The following is a 21152-nucleotide window of genomic DNA, read 5'->3' on the forward strand; positions in this document are numbered from 1 at the left end:
TTTCCAAATATTTTTGACAAGGAACGTTTGAAGTTTTCATCAGAAAAATTCTGATAGACCTTGAAGCTGAGGGGATTTTCTTGTAAGACTTTTAAAGAAGTTTTGTCTCTAATTAATGTTCAACACTGCTTGTCTGTGAAGCCACACAATTTTATGGTAGGGCAACAACCTCACGTACAACAGACAATAGGCCTTCTCACAACTGGCTTGCAGAAAGTGACAGAGCATAAAAAGAATGTCATGATCTAAGAATAAGAATGTCATGGTATCTCACATTTTAAATCACTATCTTCTCTTTTTAAACAAAAATGAAGATATTTCAACTATTAAGTCACATTTTTACATGACAGCCATAGTGACCTACAATATGAATTCACATAATTACAACTGTAATGGAAAACAGCCTGACCTACAAAAGTCAAACTGTTTCATCACTAAAAAGATTCCTTCTAGTAGTTTTGAAACAATATTCAAAGAATGATTTATGACATTATGTCACCTTATGAAGTCACTCCAAATTATGACTTTCTGCATATTGACCACACCTGCTGCTGGCATGGTATGAAATACTATAAAACCAAAAAATATGTTAAGCAAAAAACCCTCTTAAATTAAATAATGATAAAAAACTTCCAAACAAAATTATTACATTTGGCTTTTTTAAAACAAATTTTAAAATAATAATTTAAAATATGTTTCCTGAAATTGTTTTAATTAGTTGCTTTACAAATTTCTAAGAAATAGTTTATTTTATCTAAAAAGTATTGAAACTAACATTTTCTGAATAGTGTTGCACTTCTGCATGTCTTCTTTTAGCTCCTTTTAAAAAGTTTGAAGGATGAGTAAAGCTCACTTAAACAGTATTTATTAACTGACTGTGTTTAGCAAAGCTCTAGGAGTGAACTGCTCTGTTACAATCCTGCTGTATCACTAAAATGCCTGCTTAGAAAGCTTGTGCTGAATATATTTGGATGTAGAAGACAATGTGTATGTGACACAAGAAAACTGGAAAGGCCACCCTTCAGCACTGAAAGTATTTACACCAGACAGGAAATAATAGTCTGAAATCCACATCTGTATTTGCAGGTACAGTGAAGGATACACACATCTGGATAACATAAATCACCACACTGATGTTTGAACCTGAGCTCCAAATACCAGAAGATAACATGAAGAAATAGAAAACTCAAAACATAAAATTTTGTAGCCTTTTGAACAGTCGCTGTTACCACTCTTATTTTAAAATTTTATTACTGTTTGCTTTGGAAAAAAATCCAAACCCCCAAACCTTAACTAAGCTAACTCTAACAAGTACCACTTAGGAAGCAGGGAGGGAGTGTACATACCATCAGCTTCAAGGGACAACAGTTTCCCCACAAATTAAGTGTACTCAGTTGTAACCCTACTAATTGCCATAAAATTATCCTATCTTTTTTCAGTTATGCCATGCACTTTCATGGCAAAATTCAGCAGCATTTAAATTCTACAGCTCTTTTTACAGAAGAGTGCTTTTGCTGAGTAATGTTTTTCCAGTTATCTACCAGTCACAAACACCTCCTGGTTTTTCACTTTTAAGTTGAATTAAAAAAAAAATTAAAACAAAATTATTTTGCCTTTCATACTGTTAAATACACTATTCAAATTTTACCTAGTAAGACCTCTTTCTAGATCAAAATTGTCAGAGGAAAACCTTGACTCCTTTGGAATAAAATGACTGATATTGATATCAGATTGTAACAGATTCCACTCCAAAGGTTTAAAGATTAGTAAATTGATTCTTCACTGAATTCTGCAATAGGGTCATCACTAAAACTGGGAACCATGCTCCAAGACAAGGTGCATGTTACTGGTGGTAAAGGCAGACTCTCATGTGGTAAGAACCTCACTCTATACCCACATCAGCTAGGTATTGTGTACACAGTCTCACTGTAGTATTTTATAAACAACTGTGTGCTCTGGAAGGGAACACTACTGACCTTGATACGCCCAGCACTGAGCTGCGGAGGCAGAGACCGAGACGCTGCTGTCACTCTGGCTCTTGCTTGTGCCAAATTACCTGTTCAAAAAAAAAGAAATTCATACTGCAAAAACTACTCAAGAAGCTTAGAAGAGAAAAATTTTTACTGTGTAAAATCAGTTTGTACAATAGTAGTAAAAATAGCAGACACCACACACTTCTTCCACACCCCTCTCATTACCAATTGTGCCTGCAGAGCATTCAGCACAGGCATGACAGAGTGCAGTGTTGATTTAGAGGGGAGGAAAAAGTCAGTGATAAGGTGGTATGTCACTGACCTTAGCTACTGAGCTGATGAAAACAATGACAGCACAAAGGCATACAGCTCAATCACTAGTAATCAATTTCTCTGAGACTCATTGAGAGATTTCAAAGAGCAAAAAGACGACAGAATCAATCTTGTTTCTATGAAATCACAGGGATCCTCAAGTGTTAAGACAGTATCTTAAACTCACAAACTAACAAGAGAGATGAGAAAATGATAAGACAGCACCATTTTTTGACCTTTAGACATATAATTCTCAATCTTATTGTGACTCCGGGTTTTTAAAGACTGACTCAATTTCCCTGGCAAAAATATATTGTGGTGTCAAGCGAAAGACTAGTGCCTTCTTTAAAATGTAAGGTATGACGTGTCCTAAACTTTTTCTTCTGTACTTGTAGAAAGCCAAAGTCATCACAAAATAGCTTTTCAAAATAAAGCCTAGGAGAAGAGAGAGGAAGTGATATCGGACTTGCATATGCAAGACACTCTGTATATTTCAAAGTTTTAGCAAGTCTAGCACAAGATGTCCAAATGTTTTCTCTGGCTATATCTTCAGAGGCTAAACTGTGATTAATAGCATTGAAAGAACCCTTTGAAGCAGGATTGGTGACATCAAAGCCCTAATCCATGGGTGGCAGGATTTTTATAATGAGTGGGAAGCATTTTAACACATTTCAAAGGATTTACAGCATGAATAAACAATAGGCCTCTGCAGATGTACCACACACCTTTCAGAACCAGAACACATAAATAAGTGTCTATTTTAATTTAAATGTAAATAAAGTGTTAACACTTCTTTCAGATGCTAAATGACTTGTTTGCATCAACTCCGGTGTTTAGCTGTTAGCTTTACAGAAAGGCAGTAACTCTAAACAGTCTTCAGAGTTTTGCTAAACTCTGCAATACATAACTAGTAAGGAGGCACGATGGGAAAAACAAAAACCAAGAACACCAAATCGCCGGTAAAGAAACCCAAACGCTGGTAATAATTCCCTAAGAGAGCAGAGCAAATCCAGGGACCACTGTAACGTTGAACGGAACTTTTGCTCTTACTTTCCTCTGAACAAGAAAAATACCAAACCCCCAAAAATAATCTGGAGGCCAGCACTCATAGCACTCTTCATTCCACCACTCTGAATTCATTTAAAGAAGTATTTATCTTTTAAGCTGCTGGCACTGGTATTGACACAACACTGCAAAAGTGGCATGTCATTTCCTGATCTAACATCGTCTGTTACCTGACAGAGTAAATCATGCTCCAGAACACAAGGTATGGCCACTATTTTGGAAACTGCTTTAGGCTGTTATACTGTGTATGCTAATGAGAACCACAACTGTTGGGGAAATCTGGAAAACTGATGCACATGCATGGTACATACTGTAAATACATGTATCTCTCCAAAGTTAAAATGAGGACTTTAATGAACAAGTAGATGGTGAAATAATTTTTCTCCCAGTTGCAATTTTGTTATTTTTCTATGTTAGAAATTACTCTTTTGGGCCTTTTCTGGCTAAAATAGCTTGGAAAGGTTGTTTTTGGCTAAGTTTCAGATTAGCAAGTCTAAAACTTAAAAACCTTGCACTGAAAAGCTGATAACACATGATAAAAGAGGAGAGTTGGAAGAAGAAAGGATTTTGAATCAGACTGTTTAAAATTACTAAAATTTCATTGCATTTTGTAAAAATTTTAAAAACTCTAATACTGAAATAAAATTTAGAATGGTTCTATAACTGCTCAAGGTTCACCACGCTCACTGCTGGCATTAGGTTTCTAGGGTTCATAATTAATATCCCTGAGGTCTCCCTTAGTTTCTCATGCAAAACTAAAACTAAATGTTTCTGATCTGGTAAGCCAAGCAAATAAATAAACCTTTTAATTAATCACAAATCTTTAATGACTTCACAAACAAACAAAAACCAAAACCAAAACCCCAAACCCAACAAAACAAAAAACCACCAAACAAACAAACAAACAACCCCAAAGCGTTCAGTGCCCACTTAAAAAAAGAAATGCTTTACCTATCGTGCCTTTGTTCAGTAGTTACTTCCTTCTAGGAATGGACTCTTACCAGTGCTTATTTCATGTGTAAAGTGAATTCCTATGTAATAACTTGTAGCATTACATTAAATCCATGGAAAAAATATTACTAGGATTTTCTTTCTCAGCTGAAACACAAAATGATACTTCAATAAAAATTTCTGAATTACTTACCCCATCTAGCTCATGCTCAGGAAAAGTAACTACCAATCTTTAACATGTCTAAGCCATTAAAACTAACGAACAGAATTAATGTGGTTTGAAAATTAGTCTACATAATAAGAAATGTTTCACCCAGGGTTAGCATGGTGTTCACAGTCAGTAAAATTTGGCACCTATCCCTGCATTTGATTTTCATTTACAAGGTAATTTATGCCTTAACACAACAAAAATAATTAAATGTTAAACCATTTTGTCAAAAGCATCAATATTTAAAGAACAAATGTTTATAGGTAATTATATGGGTAGCTTGAACTGTCATGGGTTCCTTGAAAGGTTAAATTGGTTAAAGGGTGAAAGATTGCACTGTGCTTTTCAGAAATCCAGCTTCACACCAATTATATAGTCAAAACTTTACACGAAATACAAATTACACCCCTTCAGACCAAATGCTACCTACATTAAATCCAAGTCCATAAAACAGACCAACTAAGTCATATAAAACCCTCTCAAAATTGTCTTATGTTTTGGGGATTTCGTTTATTTTGGTTTTGGGTGGGGTTTTTTGGTTTTTTTTTTTTTTTTTGTTTGTTTTTTGGGGGTTTTTTTTGAGGGAGGAGAAAGAAAGTTAATGTTTAAAGTTAGGATTCATCTTTCAAACATGTACATGATTAATTTTACCCACATGCACTTCAGTTCAATGGGACTGCTCATCTGAACAATTACGGCTCTTACCTATGCACATGGATCAGAGACTAAGGTCCCTGGGACTCATTGTGACAATGAAGGAGTCAGTCAGAGCTAATGTTTCTCTTTTTTGCCTCTGTTCAATAAAGTTAAGAATTAAGTTAAAACATTCTCTTCAATGCTTTGAGAAGTTTCCAAAATTTGTGAAATGGTCTTAGAGTTTTCAAGGGAAAAAGAAGTAGCAGCACAAAATCTATGGACTCTCTGCTAAGCTTAGTGTCAATGCTCAGCAAACCTCCCTTTGTGTTGAAGCTGTTTACAAGATCTCACATCTCTGCAAAAATGTTCTTCACTGATGCCTCATTTCAGCTAGGTGAGAAAGACCATATTATCAAAGAACTGCATCTCTTCTATTATGCAAAGCCAAGCAGAAGTTTTGGAAGTCTTTACATCACACACAAAGAAATGTGTTTGTTTTTTCTTTTTGGACTTTGGAAGTGGTCTCCAGATCTCCAAAAGGACTAGTCAGCATTCCTGCCTTCTCATTTGCATTCCTGGTAGTTACCCACTGTGTGATCTGGATGAATTAATGATTGGTCCGGCTGTTGACTTTATGCACTAATTAGGAAAAGTACACACTCTGGCTGGATGTTGTGATGTTACCTATGGTTTGTGCTTCATTTATTCTTAGGTGATGGGTTCTGTAAGCAGTACCAGGCAAATATTAGCAATATCAGCACTGTATTTACAATCTCATTTTGGTTATGCCTGCAATAGATCACTCATCCCAAAGTAAGAGCATGCCAGGTAAGAAGTATGTTAAGCTTTGACACAACATTCAGTTTGTGAAGTGCAAATGACTTACAGAGAAAAAGTCTAATGACAACGTCGCCTTACTGTACATGTTGCACCAGGGATATTGCTATTGTATAGAGGGAAGTACAAGCTCTTTCCTTATCCTCATATAGTTTATTAATTTCTTTCATGCTCCTAATTTCTTTCATGCTTCTAGTTCAGATAAAGAGGGGTTACTTCAAACACCATTTAGATCCAGTATAATATGGTCAGAAATGCTACAATGCATTCATATTTCATTGAGGTTACTTCTAATCACAGCTAAGCCCTCACACTCCACAAGAGGTACAGGGCCAGACAATGTCTTTGACATACTCAGAATTTTCTCTGTCTTTCCTTTCAGTACATTTTATCTGGCCAAAGGAAGTCGACTGCTTATCTCCATAATGCATTTTCATCTTCTGCTACTGTAAGACTAAGCTTTTAGCTCAAGTACAAATGAATACATGCACTTTTTTTATTGGATACTAATTTGAATCTGTCTATCAAAACTCTGCTCTTTTGAGTCATTGAGAGTCATTGAAGTAATTTAAGCTAATCTTGTGCAATAAAAAAGCAAAGAATCCAATTTTCTCATATACTTTACATTTTACACAAGAATGTATTTATAAAAATACTGTCTGTAGAGGGCAACTATCAATACACATAGACTTCAACTACTGCTTCTTCTGAAAAGAAAATTACTTTACTTTATATTCAAAATAAAATCAAGAAATATTATTTCCAAAATCAGATACATATAACCAAACAGAATCTAATCAGCATAAAAGCTTAGTAATAGTGAAGCCCACCTGGGAATAATCTAATTATGAATATTTGCTTCAGGAGAAAAAATATGCATGTTTTTGGCCCAGATAATTTGAAATGAAAAATCCATGCCATAGTGAACTGAGGAATTCTGATACTGTTTCTCAATTAGATTAAAGATTTCTTTAGTCTTTTTTGCATGAAGTAGACACCAATCATATTTACAGATAACTAAAAACTTCACATTGCTAGACTGGGATTGGAGAACTTGAGTATAAGTTCAGTGCTGTTATGCTTTCTATTGCACACACTGCAGGCACTTCAGTGGTCACTTCCCACATTTGGAAGGCACACACTGGTAAATAAACAGCACCATGCCTACAGCAACAAATAAAACCTTGCTTGTAAGCATCAACACTGCCATGTTAAAGTATTGTTTCAACACAGTAGGTTAGGAGGCTTCTTGTAGAATGGAAGGGAACAGAGACACTGACAGCAGTTTGACAGAAGGTCAAACTGCCCACTGTATTCTGCACATATCTACATACATAGTATCTATACATACTATAGATCTGTGAATGCATGATGGCAGTAAGAAAGGTCTTAACTTTTATCCTTACCTACTAAAGAAGAACAATTTATGGTACTAATTAAACTAGTTAATGGTACTGCCCAAGGTATTTTTCTAACAAAACCTTGAGTACTAACTGCTGTTTTAAGCAACATGCCCAATTTTCTAGCTAAATTGAACCAATGTGTATTCATCAACTTGACTGGGAGTATGTACACTGAAACATGGACGTTTCCTGAATTCTCATGGGCACAGTATGTGGTCAGAAACAAGAAACCTTATGTGATTCTCAAAGTCCTGGAACATGACCAAACTTACAGACAGTAGGCAAAACATGTATGGTACAGCCTGACAACACAATAAAAAGGTTCCTAGCCACAGGCCAAGGAATGATCATGTGGTTCTGGAAAACAGAGTGGCAGAGCAGGGACTAGACTGCTATCTGGCCACTGCCAGGAGGGCATAGGTTGGGCACCTCTGTCCAAACACAGGACTAAGGATAGGAGTGGCACACTAAGTACAGTCAGTGCTAACTATTGGAACCTGCACCTAGACAAAAATAAAACACGCTTTAAAAGTTTGGAAACGGGAAAATTCTTGTATAAACAATACTGCAATTTTCTACTGCTTCATGTTCACCATTTTCTTTCTTTCTTTAGGCAGGTCTCTAGCTGACTAGCTGGAGACCTGACCAACTGGCTGGCTGAAGAGAGGCTGGTCACAGTCTGATCCAGTAAGGCTTCCAGCTCCTGCATTACAGAACAAATTGGTTCAGCTTTTTATGATTTATATGTTGTCAGAAGACATGGGCCATTTCTTTCAGATACTGTCCTTAGCAATTTCCTTACATGTCTCTTGTAGTGCACAGTTTGATGCTATTGTATGCAATCAGCCCAGTACAACAAACCTTGAATTCTCTGGGGAACAGCAGACAGGACAGAACACTGCTGCTGCCAGGACAGTACCCCTCCATCAAAGTGAGGTTTTGTGCTGCCCCAGCAGATTGGCCTGCCACCACATCTGTAACTGAGATTAGAAAAAAAACTACAGAGGTGAATTTTCTGTGAAACTTTATTGTTGAGGAATTCTTCACTGATTTTATTGGTCAAAATAACCTTGTTCTACTTACATCTACTCAGGCTGGACAAGTTTATTTCTTCTTCCAGAGGTATGTTGAAGAATAGTTCTAAAACCATACACAGGTTGGAAATATAGTTATCCCACAGTCTGATTCAGATGTAGTCTCCCTCATTGTTTTATGTAGCTGATATATTTCCTCTTGCATGTTATGTAAGCAACCCCCCCCCCCAACTATATTTGCTTTATCCAGAAAAGTGAAAGTATGATTATAAAGAACACGGTAGTTATTGTTCTATCTATAAAGCTTCATAGTGCTCAGTTTAACTTGAGGCCAAAGTAAGTTTCTAGAACAGCAGTAAATAAACAGGAAATCCAGGTGAAGTCAGAAACTGTGATTTCTAGCCCTTTGCTTGTATATCCAGAGATGTTAATTCACCATACAATGTTTAAAAAATTTACAGTATATATTCCATCACTCTGGACCTGCTGCTGAAGCTGCTCCATACAGACACACTCTGGTCAAAATCCTACCAAGCCAGTGAAGATTCCTAATGAATTCAGTGACAAAAATTCAGGTGTAAATATGCAACTGAAAGCACATAGAAAAATTATGGAACATTTTCTTTGATCTCACTATGACTATCACTATCCCCAGTCATCAAGATTCTAAGGCTAGACAAGCTAAAAAAATGGTGTCAAAACCAGGTTTTGAAACACCATGGCAAGAACTGTCTTTTTAAAGGGTTAATTTAAGATGAAACAAGATTACAGAACTTTTATAAAAGTCCCAGACCTTCCCATTTCTGAAATGCAGGCATTATTGATGTTGACAACTAATTTAATCAAGTCTCAAAGGCTTCTCAACTGAACCATTGCTCCCCTGGATCTCAGCACTTCTGTGTATTATCACAATTGATACAAAATCAGTTACTTCTGCAGTAAGGCAAAACATTAATTATATTTGTATCTCTGCTCTTAATGAAATAATTACTCATTCATACAAATATCCACAAACACATTTGCTTTGTCACACACCGTGACCCGCTACCCAGGCAGCTCAATTAACCACTCCCGCATCAAGACAAGTCAGGTTAGAGTAAGGAAGACAAAGTCAAATAATAATAGATAATGCTGGTTCAGTAAAGCACTGGCCTTTACAGCTTGCTGTAAGATGAAGGAATAAAGAAAAATGATAAAAGTACAATATCATAGTAAGACTGCATGAAATACTCTGAAATGAATATACAAGCTCTAGCACAGACTCAGAGATTTATTTTCCACCCACTACATTCATCCTTTAGATATATTAATCCCTTAATGCAATTATTTTGAAGGAGTGGGAAATATAAGCACATTCTTTGTTAAGGACACACCAAAAAACATCATGGATATTCATATGAGTAAGATTATCTGAATATTCAAGAAAGTTATCTGCTCTGAAAATTCACTAGGAAATTTTAAAATAATGCTCTTCTAGGATTTGATCTTCAGAGCTACTGAATGCTTCCAATGACATACTGAGCATCTCTGACATTGTTTGGCCTTACAGCACCCAGTGCCTATTAAAACTGCCAAGTAAACTCCCCATTAAAACAATGGTATAATTCCCTGAATATTTCTCTATTTAAATTCTGTATATGGTGTACAGTGAAACCTCACAGTCTACTCGTTAATATTAAAAACAGTAACATTTTTTATGTGATGTATCTTTTGTTTCCTCAATATCAATAGATTTTGAATTTAATTAGTGTACAATGCAGTGTTAAGATTAATTACTATGCACTACTGAGAAATCATGTTTATTACAGGATTGAGAAGTTAGGCCAGAAACATGAAAATTGGGAAAGGTATCTCTTCTGAGAAAAAGGTAAAGAAAAACTATTCTCAAGATTTGTTCTAGAGAGATTGATCTATTATAAATCAAATCAGTAAATTAAGATCTATTCTTAAACTTGTCTACTTCTACTTTTATTAGAGTTCAATTTGCAAGCACTTGGAGACAAAAAGAAAATCTATGCCCCCTTGCTCATTTTCAGTACAATATAATCTGTGAAGTATCAGATTAAAAACCAGCATAATTCTGTTTGGGTAACACCCTTTAAAAAACATAGCTGTGGTAAATCTAACTTGACAATTCTCAGCTGTTGTGCTTACTGCCATGTGCAATTCCAGAGATTCACTGACACTATTTATAGGGAGTAATTCTCAACAGTAAATAATTGTTATGCTTTATATAAAGCTTTAGCAGGACTGAGACCTTAACTTTGATCTGATAGATGGCTCTGTTTCTAGATGAGTTCCATTTTTAGGGCTATTTCAGAGCATTTTTTGGATCCTATTGCTAGTAAGTTTTATGAGTATCTGTACTACATTTGTACTATGATGCAAAACCTTAGGACATGAAGAAAAATAAACACTGAGCTGTAAAATGCTCAAGTGCAGAACTCTAAAAAGTAATTCATCGCTCTACCTCTCAAAATCAGTTAAGCTACAATTAATTGAGTTTACTGATGTCCCACATTTGCAACCCAGTAAAGTTCATGACTGTTACACTGCACAGCTGTGGTTTAAAGCTTCTCTTTGCATACCACTCACTGGCAGCAGAGCAAAAACTATTTTTGTGTTTTTAACATACAGACCAGTTAGAAGTATAAAAGCCTCCATGTCCTGAGTGAAATACACAACTTCCATTAACTTTACCAAAATTCTTACAAAATATAAATTCTGATTAATTTTTGAGTACTGTAATTACAGTGACTTTGTTTCCAATTAATTTGACTTAAGAGTGCCTGATCTCTTAAAGGTGAAAATACTAACTCAAAAGTACTGTTATAAGAAAATTTTATTGTGGAATAAATTAGTAAAATTAAAATGTATTTGAGCCTTTGGTTCTATTGTGATGTATGGAAATAAGAGGAAAAAATACACTAAACCCAAATGGAAGCATTCTGTATTTTAGTGAATAACACACACTAAACCAAGAGACCTACCACTATATATTGCCAGAGCAAGGGCCTGTGCTCAATAGGAGTGCACAGTGACAAACATGACAGCTCAAACCTACCAGGTTCTACTGAAAACAGTGGCAAAGCACCTATGATTTTGACCTGCCAGGATTACACTGAATGTATACCCAGTAGTACCTGCTCATGAGACTGAAATGCAAGAAAATCTTTCCTTTGGTTTCTGACTTGTCATGAGGAATCATGTGCTATCACACTTACACACAAGTTACACACAAGTTAAAGATAGTACTCTTGTCACCAAGAAGTGGTGAAAAGCAGTTCTCTAAAGTGGTTTAACAAAAGGCCATAGTTCTTTTGTTCTTTAGTGTGCATAAAGCTAACCTGAAACATTTTTTTCACATTTTCTCTTAGCACATGGTCCGTTAGTTGCTTGGTTTGGTAAACAAACATTCACTATTTATAATTACTTTACATCTAAGGTTTGTAAGCAAGATTAGAGACTCAAAGGCAGAAAGAACACAGACTAAAAATCAATATTGAGGAGGAGAAATGACCTTTAGACAGGTGAATTATACATAACTTGTGTCTGGAAAAAATTCTACTTTGGACAAAAAAATTACCTTGTTAAAACATGACTAATCAAACCCTTCATCCCAGTTGTAAAAACTCTCATCCCAATTCTCCTTGACAGAGAATGAATGTATATTATGTAGCCAAGCTAAACCCCTACTGATCCTCAGAGCAAGGACAAGGATGTTTTGCAGTGTCTCTACTCTTCTGGTGGGAAGGATTTCCCTTTCCCCCCCTGCAGACGATAACTTCCTCGAAGTCCTAAAGGTCTGTGAGTTATGGCAAGGACAAAAATCTGCAGGGATTCTGTTTCAGGAGTAGAAGATCTTGTTGTGGTGCAGCTTTTCTAAAAAGATAAAGTCTCAAAAACACCCAGGGGTGCTTTGCCCAAGCAATCCAACAGTACCACCCTTTATAGGTGATGCTGCAAAAATTACTGAATATCACGACAGTGAGCAAAATGGTCTGACTCCTCAATGGTGAAGGTACCAAGGCTGTTTTTAATTTTTCCAACAAAAATCCTCTATTTTTACAAGAGGACTCTATTTTCTACTTCATGTAATTCCTTTTCTCTCTGATGCTTTACCAGCAACAGTGATAAACCAAACCCAGAGATAATCAGGAATATATTCTATCTAAATGGGAACATGCATATTCATCTATAGTACTGGCAGCACAAGGAGATCTGTCTATAGAAAAAAGTAACAGATATGGAAGCAAATGGGAGAACTGTTAGATTAAATCAGAATACATTCATTCAATCTTGAAGTTAAAGGTCCCTAGAAAGTGCATATTTCAGAACACACTGAACATGACTAAATTTCCACTGGAAGATGGAAAACCAAGCTGTATATGCTACAAAATTAGTTCCAGAATGTTTAAGTTCCAATGTCTCATATGAGTAGTTGCATACTTTATTAACAATAAATTACTATTACAAATGTATATTTAATGTCCTGCTGTTAATTTCGGGCCCTTTAAACTGCAAAGACTGCTACTGTGAAATAGAAGCATTTGTTGAGAAGGGATAAGTGTACTTGATAAATTACAAGGATTAACATGATCTTAAATTAGTAAAAGAATTTAGCTTTTTAGTATTTATTTTCTGGATGCTGCTCAGTTTTTGACAGGGGAAGATATGACAGTTATATAAATATACTTCAAACAGAGGATCATCTCAGGGTGGGAAAGGCATCTTTTTGTTCTTTTTGGTATTTAAAGAAGTACATTTTCCGTCCTTGTCAGCCCCACGATTTCAGTCTCGCACTCCCTCACGCCTCTGGCTTAGCACCACCCAGCGGCTGCAACACGTACGGGAGCCCGCGCTTGGCAAAACCCAGCCGCACTGCACGTTCCAGAGATGGCTGCCAGCAGATGCGAGAGAGTGCTGGCACCCATCTTCAAACAAAACACCACACATACTGCCAGAAAGGCCATTTCAAGTCAGGGTTACCTGGAAAGATGGAATATGGCTTCCCATGTAAATTACTAACTTTTGCATTAGTCAGTAATTGACCAAAAGCTGTACCAAGGTTATGAATCTTAATCTGTATTTTTTCTGGTTTTCTTTAGGAATGAAGCACATGTTGAGTGGAGGGAAGAGGGCTAAGAGACACGGACAGAGTACAATGGGATACATGCACACTCACTATTCTTTTGTTTACAAAAGCATCTTTGTAGAAAGTTAAAAGAATAGCATTATCTTTCTTCACAGAGCAGATGATGTAGCATTGCCAGCAATGCCTTCTGTTCTCAGCCAAACCTTTCATTTATCTTGCAAGCTGCCAAAACTAAACCTGGCAACAATCTGATTTTAGAACACAGAGGCCCTAACACAGGATGTGAATGTCAATTATATCAGACAGCTGGAAAAAAGTAGCAAAATCACAAAGGCTTTTAAAAAATAAAAATTATCTAAGAGCTTGAAGCTATTCCTATAACACCATGCATAGAAGCACATGCACAATAATTTTTTTTTATCAGGATGTCCTGTACCAACTTGAGAAATACAGAAAACACTTAACTTGCTGTGTGCTCTTCATAGAAAGGTAAATGGAGGGAGAAAGCATTCCATTAATGTAAATATGAAACAAGGAAGGAATGTAAGAATAGGTAAAATACACCAGCATGGTAACTTTACATTAACTGCAATGAGAAGTATCTCTTACTGAACCTTCAATGCATCTCAGGCAAAATACTCAAGTTGAGTGCTGCTGCTACTGAAAATAACTCTATAATGCCAGAAAAAGATGAATTTGCATGAAGGCATCAGCATTCTGATTTAAAAATAGCAATAAAATAAAAATTATACTTGCAATAATTAGGACTGATAACTGAGACAAAGCACCTGATTGGTTTCATTCTGACAATAGCTCCAAGGTGTAAAACAGCTTGTAAAGAGGGGTGAGGAGGCACATTTGACCATGTGTGAACTTTCTTTCTTGCTCTTCTTGATCAGAATCTCTTCTATCAATTTAACACAGACTCAAATGTAGAGTAGTAATAGATAAAAAGATCCTTTGTTCCCCACTTGGGCACAAACCAATCCTCCATCATAAACTCTATTCCTTTCCATCTAAACTCATTACAGCTGAAGGAGAAGCAGATTCCTCACTGGATCCTCACCTCTCAAGGACCTCTGAAAGTGTAATTTGAGGTGAGGTACTTGAAAGCCTTCCAATTACAGGAAGAATTACCCTGTAACAGGAACCTATCCTCTGTAGTATATAAACAGATATTATAATATATCAATTTTAAATGTGCAAAAAAGCTCAATATATTTTTTTCTCCAGATGTTTTTTTCTAAACATCAAGAAATGTCAAGAGAGGTTATATGCATCACCAGATGCTACAACTGGGTTACTGACAGTCAAGAAATTCAAGGCAGAGAGCTGTGCACAGGCACAGGATTGCATCTACAACCAATGTACAATAAGCCTACCCAGCACTATCTAATGCATCTACCAAGTATTTCTATCTAAACATTCAACCTCATCTCCATATGTTAGCTCACAGTAATTTTGCAATCTAGTACCATCCACTGTATTTAGATTTAGTATTACATACTTTTCTCAACCATCATGAAAAAGATGCTTTAAAAGTATTGAGAGAAGTATTCATTTGCTGGCTTGTTTGCATGGATGCTGCAGAACTATCATTTGCATATGGTACTGGCATTCTGGCATCTATCCATTGAGTAATCAAACTTCATCTTGCTGTTTTATTTAGCTACAGATCTGGCACTTTCATGTAAGTCAAAGTCAACAAGCTTTAAATCAACAGAATTACTTCTAGCCTATTAGTATATGGCTTTCATAATTTGTAAGAAACAATGTATTACATCCGTGCTTCTAAATAGATGGGCATTACCTCCGAAACACCTTGATCTATATCACATGATTTATGAACTGTAAGACATGAGAATCTACCAACTGAGTACTGATCTTAGTAAAGGACTAAGAACTAGAAACACCCATATTTTTATCCTGCTCTGAGAATAAGCTCTTGCCCTATGCATCTAATAACCTCCCTTTCTCTGGAGTCAGGGAAGAATCTTGCTGCACGAGATTCATGAAAGGAAATGAAATCTTGAAATCAGAGAACAAACACTCTGGAAAGAAGACATGATAAAATAATTGAAAAAAATTTGTCCAGAATCAAGTAAGAGTTTGAGAGGAACAGGTAGTTGAAGAAGTTACAATGTCAGCAAAGCTGTGCAGAACATACCTGTTTTTGTCAATGGGCTAGAGAACAGCTGCTGGAGAAGTTTGTTCTCTGAAGTTCGCAACACCACCACTATGTCAGCAGGAAGAGTGTCTCTGTTCTTCTCAAGGAATGCAGAGGCATCATATAATACCTGGTGGGGGAAAACAGAATTAGAAATTTTGATGAAAAGCGTTACCTAAAACTTACTATGTTCTTTAAAACGTGAACGGTCAGGGTGACCAAATGGACCAGCTAGATTGGTCTGACAAGCAAATGAATTACCTGCAAAGGTCTTAAAAGTGAACTAGAGCAGTGTGTTCAGAATGCAAATTGGCTATACAGAGTATCTATATTCATAGAATGCCATTGCACATCAAATTGGGTTAAATGGCTTAAATCCTGTTGTGCTATGCTTGGCCATGTCAAATGATTCTATGCATGATGCAATACAACAGAGATCCTTCATTAAAGCTTCATTGATCATTTACTTGTGATGTGAGAAATGATTCTCAGGTGGTCACTTCACATTGCTTGTCTGCATCAAACCTGGGACCTATAAGTAGACCTGCTGGAGGAATAGTAATAAGTTGGACACAATGTAGGTATGTTAAATCAGCTTCTCATAGCACAAAAAACCACATTAGGACAACCAAACATTCCTCTATTTCAATTATTTTAACCATTTTGATTAGAAATTAATGCCTGGATATTTGTATTAATATAAGAATCAGTTAACTTTTCATTTTGTTTAATTGCACTGATTTCTTTAGAGCTGTTTTAGTGTCACTTGCAATATTCCTCTCTAGCCCAATTTCCCTGAAGTCCATTAATTTACACAGAAATTGAATGTTCTCCAGCAATAGAAAACTGGCCAGTATTGTTTTTATTATTTTATTGTATTTTATTATTTGGCCATGTGGGTACAAAGAATTAACTAAAACAGTGTGAATTTTAATAGTTATTCTTAACAAGACAAGAAGTCTGACCAAAGTTACTGGAATACATCTTAAAATTTTGGAATCTTATAATGATCCAGAGATGAGACTTAATTGATAACTATATAAAACAGGGATATTTTTATTTTGTCTATGAACAAATATTTGGGCCTGAAACTGCAAGCAAAGCTCATGTTATGGTGAAAACTGGGATGTTACTCTCCATATAAAATAACAGGTGAATGTGAACCTCTGAGAACAAAAGATACAAAGTACACCTCTACTAGCAAGTCCCAGTCTTTCCAATGCCCTCTACAGGACTTTAAGTTCTGTTACAGATACTGGTTTACACTGCTTTTCATGCATGTACTTTGCATGACACACTCACACAGAACTACTGTGGCATTCACATGCTGTTAGCAAGCACATAACCTGCCCTGGCTCCATGGAGTCCCTCCTTTGAAATGACTTCAGCACTGGCACCTCTGAGGCCAGGTTTCCTGCAGAAAAAGGATGCCTACTGTCTACAGAATCTGTGTAAGAGCCCGAAGGATAGGCTCCAAAATCAACTGCTACATATAAAAGTTTCATGGTAGAGTGTGTGTTTGCATAAACTTTATCATTTTTTCTATTAAAATGAGAGAAAAGAACCATAAAGCAGAAATTTCAGACAAAAACAAGTGATGATCATACCACTATTATCTCAACTAAATAAAAATCACATGACCTTACCTTTCCAGCATAGTGCTGAATTCCAAATGACAGTTCCACTCCTTTTGGTCTCCAGAAGTATTTGCATCGTAAGTTGTCTTCAAACTTATCTAGACATTGAGAAAAGATGTTGATTTAAGTGACAGAGTGATTAACTACAATCTTCATCCTAATTAGCTTGCTAAATTGCCGCTCAAGAAGTCAGAACTGCTATAAACACATATTATCAGATTGCTCAGAAATACCAAGCTGTCATATCTGAATAGAACAGTTCATTTTCAACTAGCCCAGTAAGACTGTCTTTAAAAATAATTGTTTGTGGATGCCTTTGTACATGGAAAAATATTAAGCAGGAAGACCCAATGAGAAGATGTGGTGATTTCTCTTAGTTTGCAATGAATTTACTTATATATATACAGGGTTTGGGGTGAGTTTCTCTCTTATATATACGTACACTCAAAACTGTGCATATATCACAGTCACTAAAATGCCTACTATTTGTATTTTCTCTTTCTTCCTTTCTGCATCCATTTAGCTTTGTACATCAGGTTTCAAGGACATGTTCATGTGCTCCGTCTGGAATTGTCCCTCATGTACCTTTGGACTTCCACAGAAAAAAAGAAGCTTCTCTATAAAACCCCTTCTAAGGAGACTTTCTTTTTCCTGTGATTACCCCTAAAGAGCTGATGGAAGAAGGAACACAAGTTTCTAAGAAAAATGTCTTTTATGCCCTGTGATATTTTGTAGGCTCTTTAGTGTTTTGTAATTAAATTAGTGCTGTCTGTCCAACACTGAGGGCCCAGGCAGCAATTCCTGCCTGCTGAGCCAAGAAAACATTCCTGGAAAGAAGCAGGATCCAAAGGAACCCATTTTAGTAAGAATTAGTATTTATACTGTGAAGCTTGCTTTTATACTAATTTACCTGAACAAGTAACTTGAGATCTGAGGCCAGAATCAATTGATAAAGTTCTCTGTCACGCTGTGTACGTCAGAAAATATTATTAAAATATTTTTTCTAATGTTAGAATCCATTAACATTTTTGTTAGGTTTTTCTTTCAATAACCAGTTAATTGAGCTTGTATTTAAGGCAAAAATAACTAAGTTTGGAATTTCTAGAGGCTGGGACAGAGTTGTGGAATTAATGATTGTCCGGCACACCTGGACATGGCAAAATATCCCACTTTGCTGGCTGCTTGAGGGATCCTGCTGTGCTATGTACAGATCAGTAGTAAGGCCCAGCAGCGCTGCACAAGGGAAAGCACCTCTGGAAGTAGTTCAATATTCAGTATTAACTAATTTACAAAAGCCAAAAGGGAGGCAGACAACTTTTGCACACAAAGGAGGAGTGCTGGAGGTCCACCCTGGAGTGTGCCCACCTCTGAGGCTCCAGCCGCTGCTCCTGCAGCCCAATTCCCCATCCGGCCGCCGCCATTACCCCGTGAGGGAGACGCGGCCGAGCTCGCGCCACAGCGCCCCCTGCCGGTGCAGGGCAATCACCGCAGCCGGGCCGGAGCCAGGAGCGCCCCTGGCGGCCGCGAGCGGAACTGCAGCGAAGGGAAGCGCCCGCAGCCCAAGGGAGGCGGCCCCGGGGCTCCGGTTCCGTTCGGTTCCCTGCTGCTGCTGCCAGAGGGGCTGGCTGTTTGTCCTGTTATACATATCTACTTGTGTATACATATTAATAAAGAACTGCTATTCTTTTTCCCATAGCTTTGCATGAAAGCTCATTAATTTCAAAGTTATAGTAATAACTCAGAGAGAAAGAGGTCATATTTTCCATTCCAAAGGAGGTTCCTGCCTACCTTGGCAGACACCGGTGTTTCAAACCAAGACAAGAAGCAGAATAAAACCATAGTACTCATTCTGTCTGTGACCTGAATTCCAGTTTCAGCTCAGCCTAGCAGTAGTGAAAAATCTTGTACATGTGTTGTGCAATTTAACTGGAAACTGTTGTTTTTCTCTAACTGTTTGGGTCTCTGCAGCACATTCCATTGAAGGAAATGGAACTCTGTGTCATATTGCAGGGAAAAATGCAGCTCTAGTAAATAAACACAACACAACAGCTTTAAACATGGCATGTGCTGTGCATTTAAAGTTAGCACCAAAATTTGTCAAAATATACGTAAAATATGTATGAAGACAAGGAAATACTCAGCCAAATGCCACACCAGAAATAACACTTCCTATGTATTATGAGATAATCCGGAGTGAAGCAGTATTTTCTAATTGGATAAACATGGGCCTAGGAGCCTGGGAAGTCTAAATTTTATTTTCAACACTAATGCTACTGTGGTGGTTTGACCAGGAAGAAGCGGGAATTCTGGTATGCTGTGGTCAAACCAATGGGTGCTTGGATTTTGATATTGGCACCTGGTGTAGCCAATGGGTTTTTGGACACACCTCTGAGAATACACAGGGGTTAAAAGCAGAGCTTCGGCCCGGGGAGGCTCTCTTGGGACTTCGAGGGACAGAGGTCGGATCTCCCTTCCCCCGTCCTGCCGCTGCTGCTGGGCAGGGGAGGGGCAGCCATGTGGTAGGCCTGGGCCTGGACAGAGATGGGAGGTGAGGAGGCCCTGGAGGATGGAAGGGTGGAGGAGCCCCAAGAGACATCGGGCAGTCAGGAGGAGAGTGTTTTTGTGAGGTTTTCATTTTCCTTGTGTTTTTTTTTGTTGTTTTTTTTTTCTTTTGTGTGTAGTTTAGCAATTGTTTGTGTAGTTTAGTTAATAAACTTTTCTTTATGTTTAAGCTGGAGCCTGCTTTGCTTATTCCTGGTCACATCTCACAGCAGACACCAGGGAGAAGGTATACTCATGGGGGCTCTGGCTTTGCCAGGCCCAAACCATGACAGCTACATGCATGGACAAGACACAGGATATTTGCTTGTAACACTGAAAAAACAATAAGCCCTTGCCACCTGATACTTAAGACAACTTTTCCAATTTAAAAAGGATAGAAAACATGTAAGCAGAGAAAAATGATGAAGCACAGTGAAAAATATACTTAGAACATCAAATGAAATGACAGCCTCAGGACAGCTAGGGTAGGAAAACTTGAATAAAGATGACATTGCATTTATATATGCATTTGTCATTTCCCAGACCTTTCCCAGAGTTTTACTTGCACATACCAACTAAAGTTAGGTCTGTTGCCTGAGGAAATCGACTTTCTTCATCTAGTAGAGACAGGAGACCCATGGGTTTCTGAAGGAACATATCTAGAAGTGGACGGTTGTCCTCATACTCCACTGTAGTGGCATCAATTCCCTCACTCTGATATTCCATCTACAAAAGTCACCAGCACAGTTTTAACACTCTAACAGTAAAAGCAACATCATCATTAGGGCATTTATGATGCACAGCAATGCTCTATAGGCCTCACCGACATTGTTTACACAGCTTCAACAGAACGATGTCACTATCTCACATTTAAATCACATACTCATTTTATAAAGTAGTCCTTAACAGGATTATGGTGTAGGATACTGAATTCAGCTAGACCTCAACAGAGTTGAATTTACCTGCTCTAGTGCAAAAATATGTTGATTGAAGTAAAACTGGATCTGTTCATTAGCGATATTTATGCACAGCTGTTCAAATGAATTTCTTGCAAAGTTCTCAAATCCAAATATGTCTAGTATCCCAACATTCATCCCACTTTCAGCATTGCTGCATGTGAAGATACAAACAAAATTCATTATGGGCAAAATTAAAATAAAATAAAATTTGCCAACTAACATTGTATAACTGATTTACTCTGCTGCAAAAATCAAGGAGGAAAAGCGTGTCTGAACCTAAGACAACTTGTGCATTTGTACAGCATTGCTAAGACTTCTGTTTTCCACTTGCTTC

The 21152-nt window shown here is 37.1% G+C and overlaps 1 protein-coding gene across 2 annotated transcripts in view; it reads right to left on the reverse strand.

The window, feature by feature from the left end:
* The window catches only part of MYO3B (myosin IIIB), a 188348-nt gene that overhangs the window by 71563 nt on the left and 95633 nt on the right, over positions 1 to 21152 (reverse strand). For both annotated transcript variants that reach the window (XM_058027793.1, XM_058027794.1), the window contains 5 exons: positions 20822 to 20969; positions 20432 to 20585; positions 17328 to 17416; positions 15682 to 15811; positions 1977 to 2056 (listed from right to left, as the gene is read on the reverse strand). In XM_058027793.1, the coding sequence (XP_057883776.1) occupies positions 1977 to 2056; positions 15682 to 15811; positions 17328 to 17416; positions 20432 to 20585; positions 20822 to 20969 (601 nt within the window). The remainder of the gene's footprint in view (positions 1 to 1976; positions 2057 to 15681; positions 15812 to 17327; positions 17417 to 20431; positions 20586 to 20821; positions 20970 to 21152) is intronic.

The sequence above is a fragment of the Melospiza georgiana genome, chromosome 7 (assembly GCF_028018845.1).
Source record: "Melospiza georgiana isolate bMelGeo1 chromosome 7, bMelGeo1.pri, whole genome shotgun sequence".
Classification (NCBI taxonomy): Eukaryota; Metazoa; Chordata; class Aves; order Passeriformes; family Passerellidae; genus Melospiza; species Melospiza georgiana.